The sequence below is a fragment of the Girardinichthys multiradiatus genome, chromosome 9, assembly GCF_021462225.1.
Source record: "Girardinichthys multiradiatus isolate DD_20200921_A chromosome 9, DD_fGirMul_XY1, whole genome shotgun sequence".
NCBI classification, from domain to species: domain Eukaryota; kingdom Metazoa; phylum Chordata; class Actinopteri; order Cyprinodontiformes; family Goodeidae; genus Girardinichthys; species Girardinichthys multiradiatus.
In genome coordinates, this window is record NC_061802.1 from 20,725,402 (window position 1) to 20,739,182 (window position 13,781).

The 13,781-nt window shown below is 38.5% G+C and overlaps 1 protein-coding gene across 1 annotated transcript in view; it reads right to left on the reverse strand.

Annotated features, from left to right (window-relative positions):
* The window catches only part of LOC124873398 (ephrin type-B receptor 3-like), a 68,719-nt gene that overhangs the window by 26,481 nt on the left and 28,457 nt on the right, over positions 1–13,781 (reverse strand). Inside the window, exons 2-3 of the mRNA XM_047374031.1 lie at positions 6,605–6,669; positions 618–1,290 (exon numbers count right to left, since the gene is read on the reverse strand). Coding sequence (XP_047229987.1) covers positions 618–1,290; positions 6,605–6,669 — 738 coding nt within the window. The remainder of the gene's footprint in view (positions 1–617; positions 1,291–6,604; positions 6,670–13,781) is intronic.

The window sequence follows — 13,781 nt, forward strand, 5'->3', positions numbered from 1 at the left end:
TCATACTGTTAAACTTCACCTATAGCTCAACCTGTTTTTTGAAGTGACATGTTTTCCACTTGACTAGAAACCATCAGCATCCAAGCTTCCACAAACAGACAGCATTAACATTCCAGCAGCACCTAGCTGCAACACAAAACAGAGGTCAGATAAGTGAAAAGCCTCCAACTGACAATTCTGTAAAGTGTTTTTTTTTTTTTTTTCTGCCTTGTAATTTCTTTATTAATGTGTCCAATACTGAAGCAGTCAATTGACTCACAATTATGGGGAAGCTGGAAAATAAAGCAATATCATTTAATCTAATGTCAACACAATTCAGACTCAATTTTTTAACATTGTCCATCTACAAAAGTAATGTTTTCTCAAAAAGAATGCCCCAGCAGAAGCTGACTTTGACACGCTCAAATCTGGTTGACATTTCCATGGCCCCATTTCCATCCTTGAAAAAGCAAAATCCCCGACAGACATTATGTAGAGCTTGAACCACATGCACCCTGATCAGTAATGTTTAACCTCTTAATCCATATCAAACAAATAATCTTTTTAAATCCACTACCATAAACAGGGGGTAACAGAATCCTTGACTGACTTGAAGTGTTTGTAGTGAAAACACTCACCTTGACACTGGGTATCCTTCATGGCTGGTTCAAAACCAGCTGCACATGTACATGATCCTACAGGCACCATCCACTCTCCATCTCCGTTGCAGTAGAGCTTCAATGGGACAGATACCTCCAAGGCATTGGGAACACAAGTTCCTGGTGCAATAACCAAGGAGGTTGCCTCAGCTCCTGTGGCGGTTTCTGGGAAAACTGCATAGTTGGCGATGGTGGTGGAGCACTTTTTGTAAAACACCCTCACTGAGATGAGTGACATGCAAGCACCAAGGTCCTGGAAGGCCAGGTAGAACCCAGCTTTGGACAGTGGCCCAAAACTTCGAACCTTTGTGTTTACCCTTCCAGACTCAAGCATTGAGAAACTTTCATCTGGGGCGATGGTGTCCACCTTCACATAAGGGTTCTCCATCCAGAAAGGGCTGGTGGCGGTGGCAGAGTCTGAATCAGACTCATAGTAAAAGAGGTTGAAAGTCTCCTTGCAGGAACCCGGTATATTGGGAATGCTGTTGCAGTCACGTACTGTGAATTTCATCTCAACATAAACACGCAGCACATCTTTACGCAGGATGAAGTCACTGCGTAGCCAGTTATTCTGGTTGAGCTCACGTACGTTGCAGACTTGGTATGTCCGGATGGGATTCATGGCATCATCATAGCCACTGACCTCTTCCCACTAAATAAGAGAGGAGAAAAGAGACATTAATAATTAACAAATAGTTACCAATTAATATTGCATGGAAAGCAAACTGTAGAAGTAATGTAATAAAATACAAAGCTTAGAGCTGGTATATTTTTGGCCATATTTTCACTTCCATTCACTTACTTTCACCATGATGTGCTTTTCATCTCTGATTAGTGTAGCAAAAAGATAGGGACAAGAACTCCAAATTTATCACAATTACAGCAACCTGTCACCTCTTTACCACAAAACCACAACGGTATGTTTACCTCATATCTGTTTGGAAGTAGCAGCCACATTGCTTCACAACCAATTACACTTCAATTATGGAGCAATGACTGCAAAGTCCTCTGAAAAAAGGCATTACTTAACCTTCATGCTTTTTTGTTTTTACCTCTACAACTTTCAGTGCTGCTACTGTACACAGGGGATGATTCACACAAGATAAATTGGATTGCACTTTATAAACTTTGATTACTGGGTTTAATAAATGAGTGAAGGCAAACACTGTAAATAAATGAAAGCAAAATCTTTGCTGTAAAACCCAGAAGTCTAATGTATTTTTTTTTAGTCTTGAATGAAGCCACCACAGTTAAATCATTTAACTTCAAACTGCAATTCCTGTGTGTATAATACATCTGTGTCTCTACATGTGTGTGGAAGCTTATGGCAATGCTGCCCTCCACCTCTCTATAACAGCCTTACAAGCATGATTTGTTGTAATATGTGTTAAAACTGCCTCAGTCATGAGTTATAATGTCTAAAGTGGGTTTGTTGAGTTGTTTGTTCTCTCTCAAGCTAAAGAACATGTACATGTGAAAAGGTAAAAATATTTTTTCATATGCTATCTGATGTGATGTATGTCTTGTGTTATCTCTGATTGGTTGATCAGATCATCATGATGATTCCTTTTCTGGAGGCTCAAGGTCCTAAAAGGAGAACTGAGCAAAACCCAATTTCGGGCAAGGCACTTTTCCATTAGTGCTGTTCTGGTGCTGGAAGCTGACTGTTTCAGGTGGTTCTCAGACTTTCAATTCCTCCTTTTTCTCTCACTTATCAGATTAAAATGCATCCTATACTCAAAATTTGATCTTAAAACCCCTTTCCATAGACTCAAGGGAGCTGGATACACTCTTGTCAGATGTTTAATCATTTAGATATTAACATTTTGAATATTTAATTCTCAAATTATGAAACTTCTCTTTTCTGTAGTAGTTTGCTGTGTGTGTTTAGCAGTAGTATTTTTTGTTTTTAGAATACTTATAACATTACATTCATTCTTGACTGCATTTAATAAATATTCTTGCAGATTTTTTATAATCATTAATTAAAATGCTGACTTTATTTATTAACCTTAATATAAATTTTCAGTTATGACAATGGTTGACTTTGGGTAGATTGTGAAACCTGTTAAGGAATCTTAATATAGTTAAATCCTACCCTAGCCACAGAAGCCTCACGTCTGACACTTAACAACACTATAAACCTAGTCTTGGCTGCAATAAACTTTAATATCTGTGGTTATATTTTGGGAGCTTAAGTTTCCCTCAGAACAGTTGAATTTTTCTGAACCTAACTCAAAACTTGCAAAGGGACATCACTTTGCTTGATGTTTCCAAATGAGGTTTGAGCATCTTAATTAGGGATGTGATATGGATGTGGTAGTGACAGGGCTATTCATCCAGGATCCTTTTGGCCGTAAGGCAGTAAGTGGGAGAACGGGTGTAGTTGGGTAGTGGCATTAAAGCGATGGCTTGAGAAGGAAGAAGCGACCGGATGGGAATCAATAATCACCAGCTGGGTCAATGGGATGGCTAAAAGCATGAAGTGTCAATGGATATTTGGTTCGGAGTAATAAATCACCCTCTGCAAAGAAGCAATACATTCAAGTGTTTGTGGGAGTGTGTATAAAGTTGGGTGTGGTTGTTTAACTTGCTTGTGTGAGCCTGTCTTCTTGAGCTAGTTATTTTTCTGTGTGGATGTTTGATTGTGTAAGTAGCTGGTTATGCACATTTAGATAAAGAGGGGTCAACACCCTCCCCCTCCCAAGACATGCACCATTGGACAAATGCTCTAAGTGCTTGCTTATCAAGCTTGAATAAATTAGGTAGGTTCTGTGAAAAAGCCCAAGATACTTGGCACTGAATCTCAGCAAAATTAATTGTGCAAAATTGGCATTCTGCTGAATTGTCTTCGTGTACTTTTGCAATCAAAGCTTTGAGTTTTACTTTCATGATGGACAATTCCTAAGTAACGAAGCATGCCAATTCTTGGAGATCCATAATGCAGCTTGGGAATTATGTTTTCCAACATTTTGGTAAAGACAAACTGATAATTTAAACAGATTGGTGTTGTGCATAGGTGGTTTTGTATCACTCAAACCAAGGTAGGTTTAGCAATATTTCTGGTGTATTTCTTGTATCTTTCAGCTTGCACACTGAAGGGCAAGCTGAAAGATACATGAGAGGTCTGATTCTCCCACAGTGCAGTGTGAGATAAGGCTCCGTTAATTGGATAAGAATTGCCAAGGCTCTGCCAATAGTTTGTCTTACCCTTTCCCTGCAGCACTTTACACGCACACAGAGTCACGGACATGCCCCATAACTCTCATGCCCATCTGCCAAAACTTCTGGCAGATGGAAATATTTCTAGTCCCAAAAACACAGTCAATCATGGTGTGGAAACTAATCACTAATCAGTCTTGGAAATGTAATGCTGTTTTAAAACTACATTTCCCAAGCTACAAGTGGCACCTATATTAAGCAGCTGACTGAGGGCTCTTCCAGAGCAGCCTTAATTAATTATCAGTAATAAGGTACAATATTCTGCATGATAAGCACTTGAAAACTAATACTTCATTTTAAGAGCATTTGTTCCATGTGTTTGCTTAATTGTATGAATCAAAGCACAATAATTGTTTTTAAATTTCAAACAACATAATTTTAACTGCAGTAAGCTGTAGTAATCAATATTTAAATAAATGAACTGTATTCAATTGTTATTTTTTGTTAGACTATGTTATACGTTAAATATTTGTGTCGGTCCATGATTTTGTGAAAATACTGTGAGAATCTCATACCTGCCTACCCCAACTCTTCATGATAATTTGAAGTGATCATGAAAAAACAACTTTTATTGCTATGATACTAGCTTTTCGAATTAACTGAAAAGCTGATGTCGACTGATTCTCAAGATGCTGGATTAACTTTAAAAAGTGTTATATTGGTGTATGGTTGCGAAAAGTCCCGTTCAAAACTGACAAGAACCTTACAATAGTGGAAATTCCCCGTTATCTTTCATCTAGTTTGGAGGCATAAATCCTAAAGCTTATAGACAAGCCTACACAAAATACAAGATTACTGCAATAAATTCAAATTAACTCTAAGAAAATATACAAACACAAAGAATAGTTATAAGCATGCAAACACTGGACACAGAAGTTTGTCATACACCTATATAGCAGGATAGATAGCATGACTGGACAATGCAGATAAGAAGCATGGACAGCATGTAGTATGAGAAATATCAAAATAACTGAAGCATGTATCTTCTGTGGCTGAATGTTTTGGCTTTATTTCTATGTTGTTTGCAGTTGCTTGAAACAAGATGTTCTGATTTAGTTGAGTTTTTTTCTTTTCTGTCTTTTGACTTAAAAATTGATTTATTTTCTCTCTGAACTTCACTCCTTCCTTTCTTCTTGCTGTTGGAACAGTTTGCTGTATTCTATCTCATCTGTGTCTTGGCTCTTTCTCTGTAAGCTTTGTTTGACCTCTCTGCCATTGCTTCCCCTTAAATGCTCATCCATGTAAAATGATCATGTCTTTTGCATTGCAAGAATGCAAAAAGCAAATTAACAATTAAATATATACAATCCAGTGTACACAAATGCAGATGATACAAAGAGGGAAAACAGAACTTAGAATGGCTATTTTTAAGGAGCAAACTTGAGAAAAACACAAAAGACAGAAAGATCGTAACAGTTCTGTCTGTTTCAAGGTAAAGAATTAAAGAAAAAGCCAGACAAAATGTATGTCCTTTAATTTCATTTGGGATATATTGGATACAAAATGCTTGTCACTGTGTGTTTATCCTTTGAAAAGAAGAAACTTGTGCAATTATGTTTAAAATCAAGAGAAAGCCGATGTCATGCCTCCCTGACATGACATATGGGTAGAAGGATCATAACAGAATTGGTGAAAGGATCTCTGCAGCATTGTGGCTTAAGAAGCAGATAGATGTGGAAAGATGGAAGTAGGGGAGGGTGAAAACTGGAGAGCCGGAAGAGGTCATGACAGGCCAGGAGGGGGTTTCGGCCCCAGATTGTTTACAGCTGAGGTGGCTAATGTGTCTGGCTTCGTCAGCCACTAGGAAGCAGAAAGACAAAAAGGCACAATAAGGAGAGTGGGTGGCTTCGAACAGCTAAAGAAGGATCTCACTGCAAGTATGTTGGGGCAATAACAAAATATATATAAAAAATGGGGCCCACCATTGAAAACACAAACCCCAAGTCAAAGACCCACACAAAAGTAAAAGGAGGAGTGCTGGCAAACTTTGAAGTATAGCTGAGGAAGGGTCAAAACTGTTTCTGCTCCTATTCGGCCCATTATAAACACCACATGAGAAAGCAAGACCATCACTGGCACTTTGTGTGTGAGGTATTTATTCGGTCAACACCTAAAGAGCTTTTAATGACTAAATAAGCTTTTTAGGTGGCTTAAGTGGACCAATCCAGGGAGAAAGAAACATCTGTGACGGGGGGGGTAACTGAAATTGGATTGAAGCAAATATTTTCCTAAGAAGTATATCTTGATGAATATTACTATATCTCTATTAGTGATTTTCATTTGGTGTACAGTAAAATTAAGCATTTTGCATCCCTTTGGCCACATTCGGTTCCTTGGGTGTCTTCTTGATCGCATAAGAATATGATACCAAACAGGCTTTGAAATTAAGGCTATCCTAAGAGATATCAGCTCATGTTAACAAAATAAATATTGATACAGATAGTTTTTAATAATACATTGAGCTAACTATTTATTTCATTTATTTAGTTATTATTTAGTTTTTGCAAAAGTCTCAGTTCTCAGGAATTGCTACTTGTATTAAACAAAATGATCAGACTAAGCATACAGTAATATACAAGACCTCTACAATTTTTTAACAATGACAGCTATCAATGCCAAAGATTAAAATTATATTTATAGTATTATTAAATATAAACTTGAAAAAAATGTGTTCACCCAGTGGTTTGGCCCTAAACTAAAGTCAAAATTGTACATTAAGCAGTGCATTAATTATCCAAACTCACCCCAGTCTCAGGGTGTGCAGTCCATGCTAACTCTGTCGTGGCCCATTTCGTGTCCATCAGCGTCTCTGTAAATTGGAGGCATAAAGAAGGCATTTAGGTCAGACAAAGAGGAACAGAGTAGGTCAATAGAACTTTCAATTGTTTTACAACAACGTCATAAAAATTGTAAAAGAGTTCCAGGCAACAGATAAGAAGCTTTGACCAAAGCCGTTCTCAGATTACTTCGAGAATAACTAAACATGGATAGATTTTAAGCAACATTCAATCCAATTAGACAAAAGTGTTACTCTGTGTGCTGGTGTTTGTGTGTGTGTGTGTGTCTATGTGTTTGTGCATATGTAACGGGAAAGAAGAGGGAGACAGAAACAGAAGTGTTTGATCAGTGAGGTATTGTGTAAAATTGTATTGTGAATCCTCATTTGGCTAATTAGTCTCAATTAGTAGGTTGATTTAAACAAGGCGGCAAAACTCAAAGAGAAGTTGTCTTCGCTTCTCACAGGTCGCTGACACACATACACACTCACACATACAGTAAGTAGCATGTTGTAAAACTCTGCGAGATATATAACCCGGCAGAAGGCTTGAATGGGATGAGGGGTAATAAAGTTAGAAGCCACAAAAGAGAAGATTGTAGGGAAAACAGAGCTCAGTAAGATTCAATCACATTTCACTTTGTGTCAATAACTAAGTGTTGACATACTTTTGGTTATGCTCCCTTTTAACATCTATCTCTTGGCCCCCTTAACACACACACACACACACACACACACACACATCTGTGTTTTACTATCTTTATGAGGACTTTTCGGTTACTTCCATTGACTTCCATTCATTTTCCTTGATTTTTTAGTGCCTAACCCTGAACCTAACCCTAACCCTAACCAGTTAATACCTAACCCTAACCCTAACAAGAACTCAATTCATACCCTAGTCCTAAACCTAACCCCTGTTCCAAGAACAGAATTCGAAAAAGTGAGGACCAGAAAAATGTCCTCACTTTGTCAAAATGTCCTCACTTTGCGATAAAAATATGAAAAATGGTTCTCACTCAGCAACAAGTACAAGAACACACACACACACACACACACAAAGGAATAAATACAAAATGGTGGACCTCTCCTGCAAATCCCCACTGTTCTTGCTGACTCTCCACCCTCTAAATTCTACTGGCAACGAGCTACCAGCTCTGTTAAAGAAGGGAAGGAAGACTATAAACGCCCACGCTTTTACTACCTGACGCTCTAGGCGCAGTGTACAGCCACTGTTATTATCTCAACCGCCATGCTGTTCTACATGACGGTAAAAGATGATGAAACAGTGTGGAGAAAAATGTGAGATTGTGCTGCATCTGTTCATTAAAGGAAGTGTAAGGTCAATTTCACTAATGAGGTTTCAAGGAATAAACCTGAAGAAAGTTTTTTCAGCTGCTATGAGTTTCTTGATCTATTTTTTTCTTATTACATTTATTTCACTTGGTAAGCTAAGAAGAAGAAAACAAAAAACAAGTTCAAAATACATTTGTATGACTAGAGATGCTTTGAAAAATTGCCTGGTGACCAGAAGATGATGTTATGCTTGGCTGAGCCTGATCAGAGATTGACCATTCAGAAACAAAATAAATACCTCTTTTTCCCCATAAGCGAATGCAAAATACCTAGCTGCCAGTCTTGGTAATGGCACTCTTCGGTGCGGAAGTTGTTATTAAGTGATGAATGTAGAGGTATTTTATGTATTAGTGAAGTGTTTCAAAATATAGTTGGAGGAGGTTTAAAAAGTTGTTAGAAAACACCACAGAGAGAATGAGAGGCAAGCAAACAGGAAGGCTACATGTATTAAAGCAAAGTTGCTTTGTTTTGTCCTTTTAAATAGTCATAATTTAGCAGTATTTTGTAAATTTCACATTTAAATTTGGTTCTATTTATTCTTTAGAAAATTACACACAGAGACCGATGTTAACAGATAGTAATGCTACCTGCGCTACTTGCACAATATTTATAGTTACGATAGATTACTGACTATTTTTCTCTTCCCAATATTAAGTTGGGCACAACTGTTATTTATTTTTAAATGATCTTGTGAAAAAATAACTCACTATATTGTGAAAAAGCACTCTCCCACATGTTAAAGTAAAAAGAAAACAGAAAATCCTGGTAAGCCATTATCTCTCTAGTTAAGAAGTGAAATATTCGGTCATTTATTTTATATGGGTTTTATCTATAGATGTCGCTATATTTAGATTTTCAGTTGTGCAGAGTCAGCTCTGTAACCTTTGGCTGTTTTTAACAAAGCATTGTTTTGTTTTTCTGTAAAAATTGTATAATTAAGACAGTTAAATTCCAAGTATCGGCTGGACAGAGATTTACAAATTCACTGATTGGAAATTGGATGTAAAATCTCTAATTGGTGGATCTTTGATTATAACCTATATTTCTGCCACTTCTCCATATTTCTGTGTTCAACCCCACTGCATTCAGAAAGATTGGCTATGACAAATGATAAGCCCCTGATGAATTACGGCTAACGCCTAAAATGGCATGCTCGTTCATGGAGGGAACTCGTTTGGACTTTTATCCCTTCACACTATGAGTGACAGCATCACTGACATTCATATTACACTGATAAAATTTATCGTCCTTATGTTAAAGAATGTTCCAGCTAAAGTAAGACATCCTTGGCTACAATCTCTTGTTATACTGACTTGTTCCCCTTCAGGAAAATGGATCGAGGGCTTCATTGCGCAACAGTTCAGGCAATGAGAGTTGTCAGTCAAAAAAGTGTTTGAAGAACTGAAAAAAACTGATTCTTCTTTTTTTGATACTATAAATTGGTAGATGGATTAAATTTATATAGCATTTTTCTAGTTATAACAACCACTCAAAACATTTTACACTTGTGCCACATTCACCTAATTGCACTCACAAAAGCGCTTACATTCATATGCCAATTCGTGGGCAACTTGAGGTTAAGTACATTGCTCTGAGGCACTTCAACATGTGGCAGTAGGAAGCTGGGATCAAACCAACAACTTTTGGATTGCAAGACTACTACTCTTTCAGTCGCCCAATTAAAACACATAATGAAAGCAATCTGGGGTTACCTTCTTGTTTAAATTACAGTTTACTGGTGTCTGTCTCTCAGATAGTGTCAGCATATATTGTGGCATAACTTCCTCTGACTCATATTGTGACACTCTGTGATTTGATGCTTATTACTGACAGATAAACAGGTATACAAGCTGGTGCAGGGAAAATGATCTACCTCCTCTGTCTGGTCTTTATCATTACAACTAGGTCATATGTATGCAACTCTGGATGTTACTAGAGCTGATCTTGCAGAAAAAAGAACAACACAGTAAAACAAAATGACTGACAGGGTTGCAACACTTGTGATGAGAAAGAAAGAACAAAAACTGTGTTGCAGAACAGCAGATATGCAAAGCAAACAAACACTGCCCAGGCTTGTGGTCTAGGCAGTGGATCATTCTGGAGTGCAGGTGTTTTCTATAACCCCTCCTTTTTCAGTGCATGTGCATTGTTTCACCAAACTGGGACTGAGTCTATGTGTGCGTGCCTGGCTGGGATTTTGAGTGTCTGTGTCAGAGGGCAATAATGTGTGTGTCTATTGGGAGCAAAGCCCTGCATTGTGGTCAAAGTGGAGCATCAATCCTGAGTCAAAGGGTCAAAGTAAAGGCATGGGATGACCCAAGTCTAACCAGGCTAACTCTGTGTATGCACATGTGAATTTCTGGTCTACATAGCTGTCTGTGAACATTAAACCGGTTAGATGTATAGAAAACATCAGGCAATACATGTGTATTGCTTTATTTATTGGTGTATCATAAAATGAACCGCAGCACCAGTAAAAGGCAGATGATGCAAAATATAACTAACAAGAAAACAAATGTGCTATATTAACAAATGGAAGAGTTTTCAGTGCCAAACTGAAATACTTATTCTATATAGATTATAAAGCACAAGCAGCCAGACTAAGAAAGATTAAAGAGGGAAAGGTGTCTTTCAAAGTAAACAGTCTCTGAAAGCTTCTAAGAACATGCTGGAAGGTTGCCCAATGGCCCTGGACGAGGAGAAGAGAAATGGAAAGAAAACCAGAAGGGCAAGTTGGAGGAGGAAAAAAAACTAAGAGAAACTATAGAGAATAAGCCTCTTTGATACAAAGAAATTGTTCCTATGCGTTTTATCTCTTTGTTTGAACTCTTTATTTTTCAAAAGTGTGACTGAGAAGGAGCAATTTTAGTATGAACCGTAAGCAATAGTGCAAAGAGAGTAAATCAAGTGAATAAACATGTAAACTTGCCACTATAAACTACACACAGAATAAGGGTAAAACATGAGCCGCTTTAAGCTAGAATTTAGACCCTTTTTTACTGTCTCAACCCATCGCTGTTAAGTCTGTCAGCCACCAAACAAGGTAGTCACAGTCAAATGGTCACTGCAACCTGCTAACTGGAAGATTTAAAAGAAAAACACGCCAGGACTTTAGCGGATTAATGCAATAAATTGGACTTCAACCATAGGTAGTTCCTTCAGTAGCGGTTGTACCAGAAAACTGAACAAAACTGATAAGGTTTCACACCCCACCCTTTTTTACCCTTTAGAATTGGAGATGTCAAAAAAGTTACTTTATTTATTGTTCTCTAAATAGACCCTGCTGAGTTTACCTCTGCATCTCCTGCTATACCTGCTTGATTTTCAAAAGCTCACATCTGTGAAGTATATTGCCAGCTTAATTTGTGATTTATGAATGCCAGAGGCAGCTCAGAGAGGGGCTTGTCTTTGCAGGTTTATGAAAGGACTGTTTTATGAAAGAGGCCATGAGGGTATTGTGGAAAGCATCCTTACACAAGACTGTTAAATATTTTTAACCCATACTCTCTCTTTGTCATCATTTCATGTAAAATTATCAATATAATTTACCCTCCATGTATTTTTCTCTTCCTTTTAATAATCCCATGCTGTCACTAGGGGCAATTTCCTACCTTCTAGCCTGCGCAACCAAAAGGCCTCTGTGGCATAAATTTCCCTATCAGGACGTGCCCAGTAGTGTCCGTTAGAGACTCAGCAGAATTTGGCAAGCGGGCCAGACTTTTTTGACCACGACTGTACATGAATACAGCGATAATAAACCTCTCATTCAAAGGAGGATGCCAAACATGCGACCAAAACCCATGAGTCAGATCATGAGCGGAAGAAGAAAAACAACAATTATGCCTTTTTTTAAGAAATGCAATCAAGGGAGATTAGAGGCTTTCCATTTTCAAATATTTTAACCCAACCTGGACACAAAACTGCTTAAACATACTTTTAAGAAGTACTTTATTCTCGTTTTTTTTTTCCTTGTCTTTTCATTAAACAGTTTACAAGCCAGCATATTATCACCTACTATAATTTAAGAAGGTAGATGCATGTCCAACGGATATGTCTTTATGGTCACTAAGAAGTAACTGGAGACTTTAACAAAAATGTCTTGCCCCTATGCCTCTTTTTTGTAATTTCCTTCTCTTTTTTTGTAAATCTCAATGCCATTGCTCATGTTTTCTCTCAGCACATTGATGGATGTGACACAGAGTGTATGGGGGACTGTTTTTCAACCACCCACTGCTTACCAAGACTTTTCAATTAGCAACTTACTGTTTGCGCAACCTGACGACTGCTTTAGTAAAGTGTTATTTATCACAGAGGTCAAATGCACCTGGGATTACCTTAACAACTGAGGGGAAAATGGCAGAGACATTTGTTTTCTCAGCATGCTGTGACTGTGTGAGAAAAATTGTAGTAAAACAAACAGTCTTGGAGAGATCATACACAAGCAAACAACTGCTTACAAGCACATACACACAAACATACACACACATGCATGCAAAAACACCAACCCCTACAGACTAATCCCATAATGACAGGGCAGGCCTAATAACAGGGGAGGGCACTGAAGCATTCGTCCCTATGGCCACATCCAACACACAGCAACACGCACACACACACACACACACACACACACACACACACACACACTTTCAGAGTTACAAGCGCCTTAAAATATTTCTTTGTTCCAACAAGCAGGCTTCTTAAAAGGAAGAAAAAGGAGAAAGGCCAAAGAAGGAAAGGGGAAGAAGGGTTAATATTGACAGACAGGAATGCATAGACTTTTTACAAGTGCTCAGGTCTCAAGGAGCAGACAGGTGAGGGGTTAAGCTTGGATCTCACTGTGGCTGTTTGTGCTTTTTAGCATGCCAGTCTTTGTTAGCGTACTTCCGTCGGTTGACAGTTTAAAGATATCTTATGTCTCGACAACCACAAAGAGTGTGTGAAATGCTTTCGTAAACAAGAAAACCTCTCCCAATATATGGTCATCAATATTATTAAAATCTGGGTGCAAAATAACTTTTGTAACTGTAGTATTTTGTGTGAAAATATCTTCAAGATTGCTAATGACTCCTTCCTTGAATCTCTTCCCCTGAGGCCTTCCACCCAGTTAATTATCCTCTCTCCACCTCTTCCCTAACTTGCTATTGTAGTGTTTCTCAGTCAAACAGACCAAGCACATGGCAACCTGGCATGAGGTAGCCACTCCATTAAAATACTATGCTGTCTGGTTTCCAAACACTCCAGCCTCTGTTTAGCCATAGAAACAGTGAAATGTGTCAACACTGAGAGCGAGGACCCCACGCTCAACTTATTAGCGCTATTAGCCTGATTGCTTTGTGGGCCGTCTTTGTTGGCTCCACTTTTGTTGCCCGAAGTGAAGTGAAGCTCGAGCAGTGAAAAGAGGAAGACAGGCGGGAAGAAAAGAGGGCAGGAGGAGAAATGCCTTTCAAATTCAAATTGTTCAGGCAGTCTTTTTGCCTTTGTCCGGGGCCAGAGGGCGATGATTAGGAGAAGTCCCCTCCATTTTATGGCAAGGTCTCTGCTTCAACCCCGCATCAAACACACAGAAATACAGAGACATGCTTGCGCACATGCACACGGTAATTGGTTGCTGCAACATGGACAAGCCAAGGAGTTGATTCCTCAGTGGAATTCCTGGGCAGACTTGCCTCCCATGACAATCCCTCCCCATGAGCACACACACATGTGATGACACACACACTTCCTCAGGCTACCACTCACTGTCAGTCATCTCACAATGGCTGTCACACAAGAGGTTCATCTACCATGTGTGC